The following is a 19,875-nucleotide window of genomic DNA, read 5'->3' on the forward strand; positions in this document are numbered from 1 at the left end:
ACATAACGCGAAGAAGTTACAGTGCTGATGCTTTTTAAAAGCAGAGTTCTTCGTTACATATACATTCTAACTAATCGACTTTAGAATGCTTTTAATGTATGTATTTATTTTATTTAGAAGTGATATATTTATTTATGTAATGCATGCTTGAAAATTTGATGATAAATTTGCAATAAGTTAATTTTAAGCAACTGCAAGCCTTAACTTTGACTGTTGTCAAAATTGTCATGCGGTGAAGGAGTTGTATATAAATATCAGGATCTAAGGTCAAGGCACGGCAAACGAAAAGATAATATTTGTACTTTTTATCGTTTGAATTTCTTTCGGGACGAAAAATTGCTCAAAATGAAACTTGTTATTTTAGATGATTACGATTCAGTGAGTACATGGGCTGCTAAATATATACGAAAACAAATTCGGCAATTTAAACCTGATGCGAACCGGCACTTCGTTCTTGGATTGCCAACAGGTGTATATTTATTCTTACTGTTTCTTATGAACTAAAAACTCAAAAGATGGTCTTGTAATACATTCCCAGGCTTAAGATATTTCTCACCAATCATGACTTAGGCATCTCAACACTGCTATGTGGTAAAAAAAAGAGTTAAAATGTTAGCTTTTTCCATCATGGATTTGTAAATGCTATGAAGTTATTCACCAAAATTCAACAAAAAAGAAATAACTTTAACTCCCAACCTTGGTCGAAATGTACTAAAGCGATAATGCATTTCAAAACTTTGACCAGCAGAAGCTAATTTTAAAGTAAATACCCTTCATTTGCGATGAGCGTTTGTAATTTACTACCCACATTTTAAAAATGAAGAAGCACAATTGAGGCCGTGAGAACAGGCCCGGCTCCTCGGGTAGACGGCCGCCCAGGCTGGCAGATTTTAGAGGCGGCAATTTTCGAATTTGAAACTTTTTTTTTAAGTATGAACAGGGCCGATCGTAGCAGGTGTGCACTGCACACGGTAGCCAAAGCAAGGGGTGGCTGCAGGCCGCATCATGTAGTTCTTTTAATCAAGCAAAATTCCTCAAGAATTTCTCACAAAATAATTTATAATGAGTTGCATAAATATACTGAATTTTAAATTTTCAACTATCAAAGTAAATGCCGATTTCCCGACAGTTGAATAGTTAAAAAAAAATAGAATGTTAAGGCACATTGTGTTGGTCCTTTATCTACTATTTACACAGATACATTTGGTTGTAAAATTTGTGACAGAACCAGTAGGTAATCAGTCATGGACGCAAAGAGGGAAAGGGCCCCCTACTGAAGCATGAAAGGGAGCCTTCTAAATGGAGCACTGAGGGCGGCCACTAATGCTTACCCCTAAGCTTTTATAAATCATAAAAAATGAAGTTTTATTTTTAAAAAAAATTAAACTATGACAAGAAGATACTTTCGCAAGCATTTCAAACAGCTAATTCTGTGTTCATCAATTTTGGATGCATGTAGAGCAACGGTTCCCAACCCATGGGCCGCGGCCCACAGGTGGGCCATGAACAGCGTGTTACTGGGCCATGGACACGGATGGAGAACCTTAACCAAGATAAATTTTGGGGTCTTAATTTCTGTTATTTGCAAAAATTTACTTTTATTAGATGCACCGTCACTCAAAAGCTTTGCTTGGCTCATAGCCTAAGATTAAGATTTTTCATATTTCTTAGGAATTTTCCCCTGTAATTGAAGATGAAACAAACTTCTTTAAAGAAAATTTCCAAAGAAACTAGAAATAGCTTTAGCTTCAAGTTAAAAATGCTCATTATTTGTTGAACAAGCATGACTACCACCAGCAGGGCTGACGCCAAGGGGGGAGGGGTGCTACACCCCTCCAGTTTTTCAGAAGTGGAGCCGCCAATTTCCTTTTAGCGATGCTACAAATGAAGAAAATGAAAAACTCTTTGTTTTTTTTTTTAATTAAAATAGTAAATTTAAATGAACAATTGAAATAATAGTGACAAAAAGTATTTTTTATGTAAAATTGGAATGGAAAATGTAATCTTAAAATACAATTTAGGAACATCCATGATTCTCTTTTATTAAGATTATCGAAGAAAGGGCCGCGTAAATGTGTGCTTCAAACATATTTTAACGCAAAAAAAAAGTATTCAGTGCACTATTCACTAGGCCGCTTAGTGGGTATGTCTGTCTAGTCGGAAGCTATGGGCCCCGCTGGTATTGAAATTGAAGTATTAAAGTATTGTGCATGAAGTAAAATTAGCATAATGGGAGGGAGGACCGGCGACAAATCGTGCACGCCTTGTCTCACGTTGGTGCCCTGGTTATACAATACCATGCTTCATGGTTCTTCAGTTGAAAAAAAAAGATAAATAAATAGGATGGCTTCATAGGGGTCGCTGAAACATTCCCATATGTAATTTTTTTGATGAAAAATATTGTCCTGAAAATCGTTTCTAAGTGGAGAAAAATGCATGGGTCCCCGAAATATATTTGAAACAGAGGGGAAAAAACAGTTTAATGCTAAAAGAGATTCAAAGTATTGTGATGAATACTTACACCAGAAGTTCTAAATGTTTGGACGTAAAAATCGTAAGCAAATCAAAGCTTGATCAAGATATACAGGAGACGCATTTAAAATAAAATGAAGTGTAATAAATAAGACTAAGGTATCACAGAAAACAACCACATCGGTTCAAAATGTTAAATGTTCTTTTTCTGGGGCCGCAGATGTTTGTATTTCATGAAAACAAAAATATTGGGCTGGAAATTGAGAATTTTACTATGGAAAATCCAAGCAAGTAATCGTGTTTGGCAAAGGAAAATTGGAAGAAAGTATTACCACAACATGTTTATCAATATTTAAAATTTTAGGGACGTAGCCAAACTGAGGGTAGAGTGGAGAACTCCAAATTCTTTTTTTTTTAACGTCCCTAAAGATGGCCTGGAAGTGAGTTTTTAAAACTTCGGATTTGAAAAAAATTCGAGAAAACGTTCTCAAACCCCATCCCCCTTCCCCTTAAGTCATTGAAGATGGTCTACACATGAGTATTTAGGACTGCACTTTCGAAAAACCATGAGAGTGCTCTCAACGTAACCCCCGAAAAATGCCCTCTCAATTAATCATTCAGCATCATTCACGTCTTATAATAAATTTCGTCTTTAGACTTTGATTTTAAAAAACTCCCTGAGGTTTCCCGAACCTGTCCTCCTCCTAATATCACCGAAGATCCTCAAAAATTTCATTGTTAAGGCTTCAATTCAGAAATTTTTTCGCACGAGGTCTCCCAAACCCCCTACCCCTCTAACAGTATTGAATATCGCCTACAATTGCGTCAACTGAATTTCAATTTTTTAAATTTTCCAGGGTAGGACTACAGCATTCTCTCCACCCATTAACATTACCAAAAATCTTCTAAAACTGCGTTTTCTACACAAATGTCTTGAAGAGAATGCCCCCCCCCCCCTCTCTCTCTCGCCAACATCATCGTAAAACGTCTTAAATCTCGCTTTTAGTGCTTCAATTACGAAACATTTCTGTGCACGAGCCCCTTAAAATCCCCCCCACCCTTTCATTGATGGTTGGCTTAAATTAGGTTTTCGGAGCTTTAGTTTCAAGAAACTGACGTTGCACTCAATTTTAACAAAAAACCTAAAACAGCGTTTTTAAGGTTTCAATTTCAAAAAATATCTGGGGGAGGGCCCCCGTATCTCTCTTCTCCTTAATATCACCACAGATCATCTAAAACTGCATTTTGCGAACTACAATTTTCAAATTTTTCACGGGAGAGAGCCCCCGGACCCCCCTATACCTATCACAATCGGAAACCTTTCATAATTGCAAGCATGGAGTTTGAAGTTTTGAAACTTATCGAGGGATGACCCTGAGTCTCCCTTAACATCACCACAGATCGTCTAAAAACCGTGTTTTCCAAATAACAATCTTGAATATTTCCCAGGGGAGAACCCCCCGACTCACTGTCAATATGTAAGCAAAACGTACGACTGTGTTTTGGGAATTTAAATTTGAAGGGGGAGGGGGTGGATTTCCGGGAGAGGCTATCAGACCTCCTCTCCTTTTCCTCCCTAACTTAAAATATAGTTTAAAACTGCGTTTTTTTTTTATCTTCAATTTTGAAAAAATACCAGGGAGAAGCCCTCTGACACCCCTATTTTTGACTGAATATTATCATTTGGATTTAATTTATGCTACTAGTACTAAGGTCTAGTAGTATGACTATCCCTGCTAAACCAGAAGCTAAATCTTCTCTCTCTCTGCATTATGGAACATGCATTTGGAACAATTAAGGGGCCGTCAAATCCCCCCAGTTTTTTGACCTAGCGAAGGCCCTGACCACCAGTGAATTAAGACGCTTGAGAGGCTTTCCGATAACCTACCTATTTAAATGAGACTTTTCATTATAGTTTTTAAAAAATAATAATATAGAAATGCATTAAATGTTGCGAGTTATTGAAACTAATAAAACTATCCAGTTTCAATCCTTCATAGAGGAAAAACAGCGTCAAAATTCCAATAGAGCTTTAACTTTGACGACTTGTTTTTGAGTTATCTTACAGCTATTCTAGCTAAGTGAATGCAATAAAGTTATTTTCATTTTTTAAAAACTATTTAGAAAATTTTTTTAGTACAGTATTTCTATATCCCTGTAGCATTAGGTGAGAAGGGGATTAACGTCTCCAGAACTCTTATTTTTAACACACAATCCTAACAGGATATAGGTACACTTAAGGACAGTTATGAACAGATGCTCTCCCCCTCCCCCAGAAAGTAAATTTGGCTGTGCAAGTAGTGTTTAGTAGTAAGTGGGCCTCAATGGTGCTTTCTACAAAACTGGTGAGCTGCACAACTAAAAAGGTTGAGAACCGCTGGTGTAGAGCCAATGGAAAATTGCCACTCCCCTGAGAGTCAAACATATATGAATAACAAACTAAAATTTTGTAATTTTTTCCCCTTACAGCAATTTTTTCTAATTAAAATCACGAACGAACTGTGCGGTTTCAGATCAGGTAGGAGGACAGGGCCCTTGGTCCTGTCCGAATACAGCAAATTTAAGTGTGGCTTCAAAACGAAGATCCAAAAGGATGAGATAACCTCTTTGATGAGACTATAGAAGGCTTAAAATTGGATTTTAGGACTTATTTCGGAAAATTGATCTTAAGGACCCAATTAAGTCTCTTATTCACCTCTTCTACCTTAATGTAATCAAACATAGCCTAAAAATGATGCTTCCGAAATTCAAAATGTGTCTGGGAACAGCCCCTTTATATCATCAAAAATTGCTTAATGGCATTTTTTGGATTTCTTTTTTGAAATTTTTGCAGTGGAGAACCCCGAAAACCATTCTCTAACATTACTACCAAAGATAGTCTGAATTAGCGTCTTTAGAGAGGCCAATTATCTCACCCCCTCTCAGTTCACGTATCCGAAAACAAACTAAAATTGTGTTCAGACATTACTTTCGAAAAAATTTCGGGGGAAAACCCCGGATCCCCTTTTTCTCCAACGTAATCAATATTATAGCTCAAAATTTCGTTTTTAGACGGTTTTGTGGAGCCATCAAACCCTTCTTGCCTAAACTAGCCTGAAATTGACTTCAGTTTCAAAAAACAGCTCGTAATTACACACTGAGCCCCCGCTTGCTCTTTGTCCAATCGTTATCAAACAATGCCTAAAATACGATTTTGGGACTTCAATTTCTAAAAATTTCCAGAGTAGAACTGCCTGGCTTACGTAACTTTTCACGGAGCTGGGCGTCCCTCCCTCAATCATCGAGTTAAGGTGGAGAAAAGTCTATATTTGTATTTTTCAGATATTAATATCACAAAATATCCAAAAAGATCCGCCGAAGCTTTCCAGTTTCCTTAACGACACCAATGATTGTAAAAAATTCGTTTTTAGAAATATCCGCTTTGGAGCATCAAAACCCTTCCTTCCCAAAAATTGCCTAAAATTGATTTTAGTTCCGAAAAACATTTCAGTTCAGAATATTTTCACGTTTCCCCTATCGTTTCCAAATATTGTCAAAATGTGTTTTTGAACCAATAAATGTTTTTGAACCAATAATGCCGAGAAACTAACGAAGGAAAACCGCCAGATCCCCTACAATCGCCAACGACAGCCTAAATTTGCATTTTAAACTTCAATTTCGAAAACTTTCAATAGGAGACTACCAAATCTCCCTCCCTCCAGCAACGTCAACAAAGATAACCCAAAATTGCGTGTGTAAAACTTCAGTTTTGGGAAGAGCGCCAATCCTTCCTAAGCTAAGGTCACAAAAAATAGCTTCAAATTGACTTCAATTTTGAAATAATTTTAGGAAAGAACTCCAACATTACTTTCTCCTAAAATCTCGAAAAAGTTTCAAAACTGCGATTTTTGACTTCAATTTCGAAAATTTCTCTATGGACCTTGAAAATACCCGACTCTTTTGTCCTTATAACCAAGCACAAGCAACGATTAATTCAAAATATTTTCATACACAAATTTAAAAACTTTTCTGGAAGTGATCCCCCCCCCTCCCTCCTTTCTCTGATGTCTCCAAAGAAAGACTATAAAATGTGTTTTTACGCCTAGTAAATTTTGATATCTATTACTTTCTTCAAAGATATAAATTTATCTAAGGAGTTTCGTATTAAAAAAATTTTTTTACTTTTTTTAAGTTCATCCTTTTCTTTTTCCCCCTTTTTAAATTCGAGCTTGATACAGAAATGCGAAGAAAGATTTATATGGACGTTAAGCATTTAGTGAAAAAATGCAAATTGCTCTGAGGGGCAGCCTATTAGATCTTTGCACGCAGGCAGCTGACACTCTAGGATCGGCCCGGAGTATGAATATTTGTTTCATCGTCATAAAATTCACTGCTTCAATGCTGAGAAAAAAATTATTTTGGATTGTGTACCAGTGCTTGGATATGCAAAAAATAGTTCAGAATTTAACAAATTCAATTTTAGAGGCGGCAAATTGTGTGACTAAAGAGTCTTTAAAAATATTGATGTCTGTTTCAGTTCCATAACAGGCACTACTTTAATGTTAAAGATAATTTAAAGTGTGTACCAGTGCTTGGATATGCAGAACCCAGTTTGAAATTTAATTAGAAACTCACTTTAATTTTAAGCACTTTACAATTATTTTCATTTTATTAATATATTATTTTATATTACTATTATTATTCAATGGGGGAAAGGGCGACACTTGCCTATATTGCCTAGGGCGCCAGAACTACTAGAGCCGGCCCTGAATGTGAAGCAAAAGGAATGAAAGTGCACATTATCAATTTTGAGTAAATCGCATTTAAAGTTCTGGTCCTAGGCAGGCTTCTATTGAAATTTTTTTCTAAATCATGCTCTACAGCTGCATCTATCGGAGCTACTATTCCTCTATCATTTGTACTGGTTATCTCCACATTTTTAATTTTGGTACTTACGTTTCTTTGCTTCTCACTGCCTCGATTATTCTTCATAGTTAATCGACGATGTAAATCAGGGGGGAAAAATGAAAAGACTCCTTCAGATATAAACTCAAAGCTCTTAGTTCTGCAAAACAAATTAGTTTTTTTTTTTTTTTGAATTTAAAAACTGATATAAGTTGGAAAGTAATTTTAATTTAATTTCTTTACTTGCATGTTTAGTAACTTCTGCAGAATAAAAAATTCAAAAATTTGATTTAGAAATATTAAGGTAAAAGATTTTGAACTTTTTAATGTATTTTTCCAATTGTTAGATTTTTAGCCACACAGCAGTAATCGTAAGTATTGTTAGCATTAATATATATATGCAGGCAAAATTTCAAATGAATTTTTCTATTTGACATTCCATTTAATATCAAAGTTTCATTTAAATGAATCAATTTTTCTTGTATTATGTATTTTAACTTTTCTGCTCTTCCTTTCCATTTAAACTATTGATTCTCCCCCCCCCCCACCACCACCTTTTTAGTAACAACCCAGTATCTCCCTTCCTCCTTTTTTTCCTTCATTAAATTCATATCCTTTCTATTTTAACGTCAAGCGAAGCTATGTAAATACTGGTTGCACTTGACATACATTATGTTTCTTAACATGTTTTCAATCTTAATTATGTCCTTTCTAAATTACTTTTAGGTGGAACTCCATTAGGAACATATAAAAAGCTGGTGGAATTTTGTAAAGAAGGCAGTGTTTCCTTTCGTTATGTAAAAACATTCAATATGGATGAATATGTTGGTAAATATTTTTTATTTGTTTCTTGTACACAGCAGTTAATGAGCATATACAAGGTATATTTTTAATATCCTCTATGTATTTTTCATGACCATATTCTCTCAAACATGAGTTTGAAACCTTGAGAATAAGCTTTTATTTACTGCGATTCAGTATTCACCAACATTGTTGTGAATGTGTTATGTGTTACATGGGGGAATTTTAAAAAAAATTCACATTTAAAGTAATGAAATACTTTTTGAATGAAAATCTAAAAAAAAACAGTTATCAAATAGTTATTAATTACAACTAATTAACATTTATATTTTATATGTATTATTAATATTGTAGCAAATAAAAATTGATTATATTTGACTTTTTGAGCTTTGGACAGTAAAAATCGCTTGTCCTGTCCAAAACCACCTTCAGACATCCAAAGCGAACATTTCACTACATTTTTTTCTCAAAGTCCATGTGTTTATATACGGACTCTATGGACATATATTATGGAGGGGCAATTGACAGAAAGATTCACCCCCTGGTCAATTGCCCAGCTAAATGACAGAAATGCCTCCGCCCCTTCTATTTTTAGCAATAAGTATCCAAAAATATGCGTTATAATCATATGAATTTTAACATGAACCCATTCTCAGTTTAACTCATTTCCACAAACATCATCAACAAACAAGTTGCTCAATTTTCTTAGAGGTAAGGTGTAAAAACTAAATAATTAAATGGACAATAAAATTAATATATTTTTGACTTCTGCTATGCCTTATTTTCTTCTGCTTTGTCTAAAATACTTATAATAAACATAATGATGTTTTTTATTATTAGAGGACTCTAATGTTTTTAAAAACATAGTTAAAAGGATGTAAATAAGTTTTCTATGTTATAGTTGCAAAATATTGGACTTTAAATGAAGAATTGTGCTTATCAATGTTGAATTTGGAATTGATTTAACTAATTACACTATATAAGGGAAGCTGACTCATTAGAATTTTTTTTGGTGGGACATTCCCGCAGCGGGACAGTAAAACAAAAAGCGGGACATATGGTCACATTATCCAAAGCACTCTTTGTATGTTCAACTAATGTTTCAAATACAGTAAACTTTAAATTATCCTCGGAATGGGGTGGCATGGTATCCACGGATAAGCAAAATCGCGGGTAATCCACTAATTTAGTAAAAACAATGCTAATGTGTGCAATAGCTGAAAAAGATCAATAACACTTGCTCATATTTAAACTAGAACTGAAACACTAACAGTGTGTGTAAAAAATGTACGTAAAAGCCAAAAAAAAGTATCACTCGTTACTATAAACAGTCATACTCATTTGTCATACTCGACATTGCTCATTACCTGCACTCATACGCAGGCAAATCGTTACTGCAACAGATGAAGTTAGGTTATTCCAAAAATGCGTCGGGGAGGGGAGGAAAGTTCTTTCAAGACTGACCCGGTCACTCGTTTGCGCACCTAAGTAGGGTTGATCTAAAAATCGGTAAGTAGGGTGGATCTAAAGCAGTAAATAGCATAAATCTAAAAGTCAAGTTTCAACTAGTTGGGTTTCGGCGACCTTAGAAGGTTTGATGTTACTAGAAGGAAGGGGAAGAGAGAAATAGGAATGTCTAAAGATAGATTTTGCATTTGCAGGGCCCTCTCTAGTAGTTTTGCCGCACTAGGTGATATTTCACAAGTGCCCCCCCCCCCATTGAATAATAATAATAAAATAAAATAATGATATTTTAATAAAATAAAAATAATAATAAAGTGTTCACAATTAGAGAGTTTCTGGATAAATTCCAAACTGGATTTTGCATTTCCAAGTACTGGTACACACTTTAAATTATATTTTTATTAATATTAAAGTAGTGCATCTTGTGGCGCTGAAACATATATTAATATTTTCAAACAATTTTTAATTCGCTAAATTTGACGCCTCTAAAAGTAAATTGAATTTCTACTTCAATTCCGAACTATGTTTTGCATATCCAAGCACTGGTACATACTCTAAATTATTATTATTACTATTAATATTTTTTTAGCATTGAAGCATTGAATCTTATAGCACTGAAGCAGATATTCATACTCTTAAAAATATTTCAATTTCGAAATGTGTCGCCCCTAAAATCGGCCGCCTAGGTCGTCTACCTCAAGAGCCGGGCCTGTGCATTTGTTAAGTTTGAATATGCGCATTTATCTACATTCAGTTAGTCATCTCTGAAAAAAAAAGTTTTTTGAAAGTGAAAAGCAACAGATATCAAGAATTTACTCTAATTATATTCAATATATGTTGTAAGTGAAATATTAAATGATTTAGTATCTGTTTGAAACAATATTTTCTACATTATAGGACTACCTAGAGATCATCCAGAAAGTTACCATTCATTTATGTGGAATAATTTTTTCAAGCATATTGATATCCATCCAGAGAATGTAAACCTACTTGATGGTAATGCAGAAAACCTGGAAGCTGAATGTCAGAGATATGAGCAAAAAATAGCAGAAGCTGGCGGAATAGATTTATTTATGGGAGGCAAGTGGAAGCTTGAGTTTAGACATAAATGCTGATGAAATGTTTTCATTGTGTGATAAATTATATGCAAAAAATAAAACATTAAAATGGTACAAATTCTAATTACGATATCCTCTCCTCTCACGTCTCTTTGCCCATAACCTCCTTTTTTTTATAACCTAAAAAGGGATTCCTAGTTGGCATAAAACTAGTGTCTGCCAAAATTAATTGAAGCTTGTGTGATATTAACATAGTTATTTACATGTAATTTTAATATATTGCTAGGTTGTTTTCTATTGAGATATTTTAAAGTTCATAATGTTGGACTTTCATAAATAATCTATTCTTTTGAAAGTTTTAAATGATTTCAAAAATATAATGTCAAAAAGAAAAATCCATCTGTGTTCTGTTATCGAGTTTATAAGGGATCAAAACTCCTTCTCTCTGTTTAGAAAGTTACCACCCTATAGCCAGGGCTAAGGCAAAAATACATGAAATACTCCGCCAGCTCTGTCGATTCCAGCCGAGGACTGCAGTTTCGTGCTTATTAGCACCTGTCTTGCCTTCAATCTTCGAGTTGAACCGAACCATTGCTTTGGTCACTCGTCTGGTCAGTGCTAATTCTGTATTAGCTACCAGTTTGTTTGGCACTCTTGACTTCCTTAAGAGGTTTTCCACCTCCAGCTTCATCACTCCTATGTCAGGCTGATGAGTGCTAATAAGCACGAAACTGTAGTCCTCAGCTGGAATTGACTGAGCTGGAGGTGTATTTTATGTCCTTCTCTCTATTTCATTGTTAGTGGTAATTTGACGTATTTAATCAGATTTCTATTCATTTGCTATAGAAATGTTTTTCTATATGGGGAAAAAAATGATTTCAGTACAAAATTGTTTTTACTTGTTATTTTATTTATTTATTATTTTTTTAATATAAAGCTCATAAAAGTAAGACAATCTTATTTAATTTTGTAGGCATTGTTTTGTAGATGTAAAGTTGTAATTATTTTGTAATATTTAATGAAAGTTTACTTAAATAAATATGAAGTTACAGGATTTTTTTTTTAGAAAATGTGTAATGAAGAATTGTTTAATTTAGCTGTTTTTAATTATATGCATCTTACAAAACCGGAAATGAGTGCTTGATATGTACTTTGTTCTGCATATATATTTTACACACTTAAAATCTTTTTGAATGTATAAAATTACTTCTCATCTTAATGTTTGAAAACACCTACAATAGTTCTTTTGAAGTAGTGCCATACCAATTATCACAGAATGCTTTGTAAAGTCGAGTTCTTCTAGTCAAACAGGTTTGAAAAAAGAACTATATTGGCATACAAATGAAAATTTTTGCACATTTTGAAATAACTGTTAAAAGTCTTGAGCATGTAGTTGTAGCTGAAATTTGATACAGTTTGAAATGTAGCAATGGAGGCTTCAAAGATTTGAAATTGAAAATTTTATAAGAGTAAAACTATATTTTAAAAGTATTAAAAAATAATAGAAGTAATTCATTAAGAGGAAAATTAGACCAATTTATTTCACTAGTATACTGCCGTGCTAAGCACAAAAGTCTTATCTGCACTTTTTGACAAAATTGAGTTATGGTCAAGGGCGCCCATATAGGGGGCAAGGGGGGCTTGAGCCCCCTCCCCCCCCCCTTAGAAATGAGAACTTCCTTGCTTTTAGTACTTTTTTCTTTGCAAAAATGTAAAAATATTTCTTCTCCAGCATTAATGAATAAGTTATTAAAAATGTCAAATTTTAATGACTCTAATCTGTCCCAAAATCTGCTTCCATGGGGAAAATATCCTGCTAAACCATGGTTAAAATACCTGAGCTCCCCCCCCCCAACCACACACAAATTTGCATATGGACGCCCATGGTTACAGTCACCAGGTGATCTTTGTCGTATATTTCACCTAAATTCAATGTTTTATGGTCATTTGTAAGTGGGAAATGTTTTTTAAAAATTCTGAAAAAGTAATATTTGAATCAAATACATGGAGGCGCAAAACTTTACATGGCAATTTCTCCTTTTGAACTCAGCTGCAGATACGACTTTTGCCCTTAGCACGGCAGTATAGCTCTTTCTGATGTTAGAAAACTGCTAGATGTGAATGATTTTTGTTCATAGTAAAAATTCATTAAATACTGGTAAAGCTTCATGATTTCTAACACCATCATAATTTTTTTTGAGCTTTAAAAAAAGTTAATTAAATGTAGAATTTTATCCTGTTCCCCGCCCCCCTCTCTTTCTCTATCTGTGCAAGTGCAGCATAGAGCAAAAAAAAAGTGTGTTCCATTGTTTTTTCTTTAAAAATATCTGCAATGAGTGGACAAATCCATAGCTAATTTTTATTAGTCATTAGTTTTATGCCTAGAGTCTTTCCTAACATTTGTGTATGATATGCTTATATTTTACAAGTCAAACAGTAGTAAATTGCATGTAATTAATTTATTGTTGAGTATTTTTTTATCAATTAACATTATTTTTATCTTCATTGTTAGACTAAATAATATTTAATTTTAAAATCTACTTAGTATTGACCAATCCCATAGTCAAAAGTGCCGAAATGTTTTTAATTTTTCCTCGATCAAAAAAAAAAAAAAAAAATGGAGACCAAAGTTAATACTTTAAGATTGTTTTTTGAAAAAAAACTCTTTTAGCGCAGTGTTTAGTGTACTTTATTTTAGTTGATTAAAAATTTAGAAAAATTTATCTAATGTGCCTTTTATCAATTTTTCGTACTCATTAATTTAATACAAACTACCAGGCATTGGTCCAGATGGACATATTGCTTTCAATGAACCAGGATCGAGTCTTGCTTCTCGGACCCGCCTGAAAACACTTGCAGTGGACACTATAGAAGCAAATGCAAGATTTTTTGATAATGATTTAACCAAAGTCCCTCATGAAGCTCTAACGGTTGGTGTTGGAACTGTAATGGATGCTAGAGAGGTATGATAACTAAGTTAAGCATTGTAGTAAGACAATACATGCTGATATTTTGTGCTAAAGTATATTGTCGCCTCAGAGCAACAGTAAGCTATCTAAGCCTAGAAATAACTGTAAGATATCCTACTGTTGTTCTAGGTGATAATATGCTCCTTGTTATTTTTAAAACAATTTTGCTCTCTATTTAACGACTTGCAAGGGACCACAAAATACCGTCCTTAAGTAGAATGTGGCCTTAAATATAATGCTTTTAAAACTACCGTGGAGTATCCGGGACCATGAAAAGTCATCTTTAAATAGAGAAAGTCGTTAAATAGAGAGCCAACATTATAAAATGTCTTAATTTTCCTGCAAAATTGTGAATAGTGCAATCATTTAATGGTCTGTAACTAATATTTACTCCCCATTCTGTTTTATTATGAAGGCCATCCGGGAAGTAGTACCCATTTGTAAAATAAAGACGGAAGTAAATATTAACAAATGTAAACATTTTTATTGAAAAGAGCATACCTTAAACTACTTCTCCACATAATTTCCAAACAAATTTAAGCATTTGTCATAACATGTGATGAGTTTTTGTATTCCAGCGTCATATTCCTTCACCACCAGCTGATTGAAATACGTAGTTACGCCTTCTTTAAATTCTTCATCGCTCTCAAATCTTTTTCCCGCCAAAAACTCTAAGTTTTGTAAAGAGATGAAAATCTGAAGGGGCCAAGTCCGTGCTATACGGTGGATGGTCGAATATTTCCTATTTGAATTGCTGCAGAAGTTGTTGTGTTATCCCCACTGCATGAGGCCTGGCATTGTCATGGAGGAGAATGACGCCATCAGACAATAGACAAGGCCAAACGTTTGTTGTGTTGAGAAATTTTATCACAGCCCTCACTTCATAACTGGCGGCGTTCTCAATTTTTTTTAACATTATGAACAGCCACAGAAACAACACAGGCAATGCTAACGTCACAGAACTTGTAACAGAGGAGGCAGACAAGCCACTGAAGCGGTCTGACCTTGACCGGTGGCAGTTAGCAGTGTACAGTACAGACATTTTAAGTTATTCGCCACTTTTTATTATTAGTAGTAACTTTATTTATGAAAATGCTTCGCTTTTGGCTACTTGCCTTTGTCTTGCTTCCCAATTCTTAAGAGCCACAAAACTAAAAGCTGTTACAGCAGGCCTATTGTTTAAAAATTTTCCAGTGGGGATATACTAATGCATTTTTATGTCGAAAAACCACAGAAATCACTCCCACAAGTATGGAAATACTGTCAGCCTCGCTTAATCGAATATCCTCGGCGGGGAAATTTTATTTACCTTTCTAAATTGACAACATTTGTCTTAAAACATTATGATAAATCAATAGCTATATGAAGGGAATAATTAATGTTACAGGTAAAAAGTTCTTGAAATAAGATAAATAATGGACAAAATATTTTCTTTATTTCAATTATGTATGAAAACTATAAAAGTAACTTGTGCAACTTGAGCTATGAATTTTTTTTTTTTTTTTTTTTTTGCCATTTTTTTTCACTACATTATTTTTTTTAAAAGTCCATAATAGTGGATAGTGGATAGCTTGTTCAAGGTCTTTTAGGAATGCATTTTCTGACTCTCTTTTTCCCCTCTCCGCTTACTGTGTTTTACATTTAATTTTCTTTTTTTTTTTTTATTGTCTAACTTGTGTATATTTATTTTATTTAGTTTTAATTCTCGACTGAGCTATCTTTTTTTATATATATAATGTCAAAGACAGGAGGAAATTGATAGAATAGTGGAAATGTTTTGATGGAACATGTATGTTTTTCTCGCCAATTGTTGAAAAAAACTTTCTTTACATTTTTACGTCAATAATTTTTCTTACATAATTTATTTCTAGTTGATTTTTTAAAAAAATCAGAAAAAATATTTGCGAAAGAAGGGCAATATTATTAGATTATCCGAAGAAAATATTCGATTGAGTGAGGATCTTTAACATTGCATCTATGGGGAAATATTCAGCTCTGGGAGGTTTTATTCGTATAAGCGGGGTATTCGTTTATCCATTACCCGATTAAGCGGGGTTGACAGTACATTGATTTCTTGGGGAAGGGGGGGGTCAATTAATTGCCTTGTACTGATCCCCGCAAATGACAACAGGGTTAGAGCTGAACATTCATCTTTCTTGCTGTTCATAATATATCCAGGGTCACTTCAAGTACAAATAGTAGGATCGTTTCTCTTCTTAAAAAAGATGAACATTCAAGCAATATACCCAGTCATGAGTCATTTTTTTTAATTAGAAAACAGAAATTGTGAAAAAATTTTATGGCATATAAAGTGTTTCTTGATGTAAGTTTAAGATGGTTTTTAACCTAAAATTTAACAAACCCAATTTTCAATGGATGCAAAAAATGTTTCTGAAATTTAAAGTGAAGAAATAACTTTACCAACAAAAAAAAAAAAATTTTAAACATATTGAAATATTTTTATTCCAAGTGATTACTCTCAAAACAAGTTATTACATTTAAGATACTTTACATTTTTGTGTTTTACAAGAGTTTAAAAATATGTTTTATTTTTTATATAGGTCATGATTTTAATAACTGGCTCTCATAAAGCATTAGCACTTTCAAAAGCGATTGAAGAAGGCGTTAGCCACATGTGGACTGTGTCAGCATTCCAGATGCATCCTAAAGCACTATTTGTCTGTGATGAAGATGCTACTTTGGAATTGAAAGTAAAAACTGTCAAGTATTTCAAAGGTTTAATGAGAGTTCATAATAAGCTAATTGAATTAGAAGGTGAGGAAAAATTAAAGTTGTAATCAAAGTTCTTGCCTGATGCATGCCAAAGATGTTTTAATTATTTTGCTTAATGAAGTACTTTTAAGCATAATTTTTGAGTAATTTATTGTTGAATGATATATTAAGTTTTTTTATGCTTCTCTGTAATTTTAAAAATATTTTGCTAAATTAATTGATTGTTAAATTTGCTCAATCTTGTCTTTTTTTTTCACCAAATTCTTTGTATTTGTATCGTTGATATTAAAACATTTAGTTTTGTAAAGTCGTATGTTATTTGATACAAAACATTTCAAATATATGTAGGAATAAGGAATTATTTCGCTTTTGATTCATATTCCAGAAAAAATTATAATGATGCTAAAGCATAGGTGGTGACTACAAGTCAGGTCTATTTCCCATCTTGAAACTTTCATAATGAAACTGATTTCCAAATATAAATTTCCTCTCTTGGAAACGTTTATAAATATTTTCATTTGTCATTTCAATATCACAAAGTTTCAATTATTATTTCAGTCTAAATTAGTGATACTATTGGCTTTTTCTTTTTTTTTTTTTTTTTATGGGGAAAACATTGTTGTACATAATTTTAAAAATAAGCTATACAATATATTACAACGTTTACATGAATTAAATTTGAGTTGATCAAGGAATCCAGACAGCATGATAAATCTTTTCTTTCAGTCTTGCCCTAAGTACCCTCCTAACATATTTGTTGCATTTTTAATTTATGTCCCCTATGTTTTGTATTTAAATGAAGTGTCTGTGCTTTTAAGAAATTTAAACAAGAATCAGTTTATATGTTCCCTGTTGCCCAAACCTGAAATCTGGTGCCCCCCTTTCGCTTCAGAACTTGAAGTCATTTCTAAGGATTTTTAATTTTAAGAAAAATCTGCAAATTCAACCTATTTAAAAATTCAGCTCTACATATACACCCAGGGGGGATTGGGTCCCCCAAGAGGGAGCCAACCTGAACTTCCAAAGGGCCCAAAAAAAAAAAAAAATGATGAAGGTCAGAACAGGTTCAAAAATGAAAAGAATTTTAAGATAAATTTTTTCAAAGTGAATAAACTTAAAATAATGATTGAAAAACCGAAGGCACACAGGTTCAAGAGCGGTGGAAAATAATGACAAAGTGGCACAAGTTCAAGGGCAAAAAAAAAGACTCACAGGTTCGAGGGTGCACAGGCTGGAGGATGCATATACCCTTGGGCACACCCTCCCTACACATGCACAGCTTTTGAAAAGTTGGGCTTTATGGTAAAAGTACATTATACTAGTAATGTTAAAACTTAAAATTAAAACTTTTCAAAGTGAATAGTACCGTAAATTATGTGCTGGAAGTATTGCAGAATATTTGACCTTTTTGTAACATAATTATATTAAAGTGTGTTTTTGATATTTCAGCTGGTGCAAAATGTACTGCTCAATAACAACACTAACTCCAGCTAATCCGTCCCTCAACCTATTTGTGGTGAATTCTCCTTTTGTATTTGTATGCATGTTGTTTCTGTGTTTGTATGGCTGTGCCTTATTTATGTCCTATTATATGATTGCTTATTTTCTCTGTTACAGTTGAAATTCTGTTTTTAAGGTTTATTCGGGGAAATGTAAAAATGCATTTACATCTTTAAACGATAGGGATTATGAGAAAAATGATGGATTAACAATTTGGTGGGTTATTTAACGCTTTAGTAGTAGGGAAGAGATTTTATGCTATCTATTGAAACATTTTTTTTTTTCACGCTCATGTAAAAGAAGTGTTGAAAAAGTTTTTGCATTGATTTTTAATTGATTGTTTTCTTGAGATTTTGTTTATTTTCAAGAGCTTCTCAGCTTTTATTGAAATTGAAAGGTGATTAATACCATAAAACTTTCCATTATTTACCCCAAATGATTTTCTATGTATGCTTGTGTAAATATATAATGCAATTAATCATTTTTTAACTTTTATGTGTTAACCTGCCTTTATTACGTTTAACAATTTTGTCGTCTACTTTTTTATTTAGTCACTGTGTCAAGTGTCTTAGATGTATATTACTAATATTACTTTATACTATGTTATGTTTGTTGTCCTTCATCTTCAATCAAATTGTCAACACCTGTCTGCTATTCTTGTCAGGGCCGAATTTGGAAGTGTGGAGGCCCCGGGGCAATGAAGGAGTGGAGGCCCCTAATCAGGGTTCGAAAAGATCATCATATTTTTGAAAATATCCGATACTTTGATATATATCTGAATATTTCAATATATATGTATGTATCCGATATTTTCGATTTAAAAAATTTCCATTCAAGTCATTTCGTCAAATAATTTTTAAATTTTGAGCTCAAGAAATGAGAGGTTGTAAGGATAACCTGCAAAGTTAACCATTTTCGGATTTTTTTTTATTTATTTACTTTATTTCTCTGTAACTCATAGGTACAAATTAAATGAATAAAAAAAAATATATTGCCACTGAAATGCTTGATCAATTAAAAAAATGATAGCAAATGGATACTTGCAATCAGGGCTTTCTGATATATCGGTAATAATATTATTTTTTTGCAAGCACTCTTTGTAGAAATACGAAAAAAAAAATGTCTGGGAGAAAAAACGTAAAATTTGCTGACCTATGAAAGTTAGGATATTTTGTAAAAATTTTATTGTGGGAGCCCCTTTGTTGTGGAGGCCTCGGAGCAGTAGCCCTCCCCTAAATCCGACCCTGATTCTTGTTGTTATTTGTGCAATTTTTACGGTTCTCTTATGTTTTTAGACTTGTTCTGTTCTGGTTGTGCTTCTTGTTTTAACTCGCAATTTTCCTACCAATATAAACAAACATTTTGGCTAACACACTTAGATACTAATCAAGATCAAAATTAAAAGTTTTAAAATGTGTTAATTTTAATGAAAAAAGACATGGACAGATTTATAGGAGAAGTGTACAAACATGATGAATTAATCTAAATGATGGCTGATTTGGGAGGCGGAAGTGAGACTATCTTGCTCAAACCATAAGGAATGTACGAGTGTGCATTTATATGTACATATTTGCACTTTATTCGCAGATTTTTTGACTTTGCCTTTTCATATATTTGAATGTAAGGAAGCACTGTTTATCATAAAAGAAAAATTTAACTTTCTTTAAAAAATCTTTGCCTTTAAAAAATAATGATTTGACATTCTGCGAGTGTATTGCACAAGCTGCAACGTTAAACTGCCTATTCTGGCTTTGAGAGAATTGAGTTTTATACAGCAATCAAAATTGCTACATGCAATATACTGGCAGCTTGGTTATCCCATCCAAAGACTGCAGTTTCATCCTTGTATGAACTCATCAGTCTGGAATAAGGAAAAATCAAGCTGAGCCAGATGTCATCTCATTGAGGCTGAGAGTGCCGACAAACTGGTAGGTAAAATAAAGTTTATTTTATTCATTTTTTCACAAACACAATTGAGCAATTATTCTTTTATA

The 19,875-nt window shown here is 33.3% G+C and overlaps 1 protein-coding gene across 1 annotated transcript; it reads left to right on the plus strand.

Moving 5' to 3' along the window:
- Nucleotides 1-241: 241 nt before the first annotated feature.
- Nucleotides 242-18,531, plus strand: LOC129234212 (glucosamine-6-phosphate isomerase 1-like). Its single transcript, XM_054868134.1, has 6 exons — nucleotides 242-469; nucleotides 8,083-8,184; nucleotides 10,519-10,701; nucleotides 13,458-13,642; nucleotides 16,210-16,423; nucleotides 17,831-18,531. The coding sequence occupies exons 1-6, from the start codon at nucleotides 346-348 to the stop codon at nucleotides 17,854-17,856; spliced, it is 834 nt and encodes a 277-aa protein (XP_054724109.1). The 5' UTR covers nucleotides 242-345; the 3' UTR covers nucleotides 17,857-18,531.
- Nucleotides 18,532-19,875: the final 1,344 nt, after the last annotated feature.

This window comes from Uloborus diversus, chromosome 1, assembly GCF_026930045.1.
Source record: "Uloborus diversus isolate 005 chromosome 1, Udiv.v.3.1, whole genome shotgun sequence".
NCBI lineage: Eukaryota > Metazoa > Arthropoda > Arachnida > Araneae > Uloboridae > Uloborus > Uloborus diversus.

Bases quoted from the DNA above. Each gene is read 5' to 3' on its own strand.
- LOC129234212 (XM_054868134.1), top strand. From the start codon at position 346: ATGAAACTTGTTATTTTAGATGATTACGATTCAGTGAGTACATGGGCT. The intron at 8,185-10,518 runs GTAAATATTTTT...TCTACATTATAG, and splicing joins CAATATGGATGAATATGTTG to GACTACCTAGAGATCATCCA. The intron at 13,643-16,209 runs GTATGATAACTA...TTTTTTATATAG, and splicing joins CTGTAATGGATGCTAGAGAG to GTCATGATTTTAATAACTGG.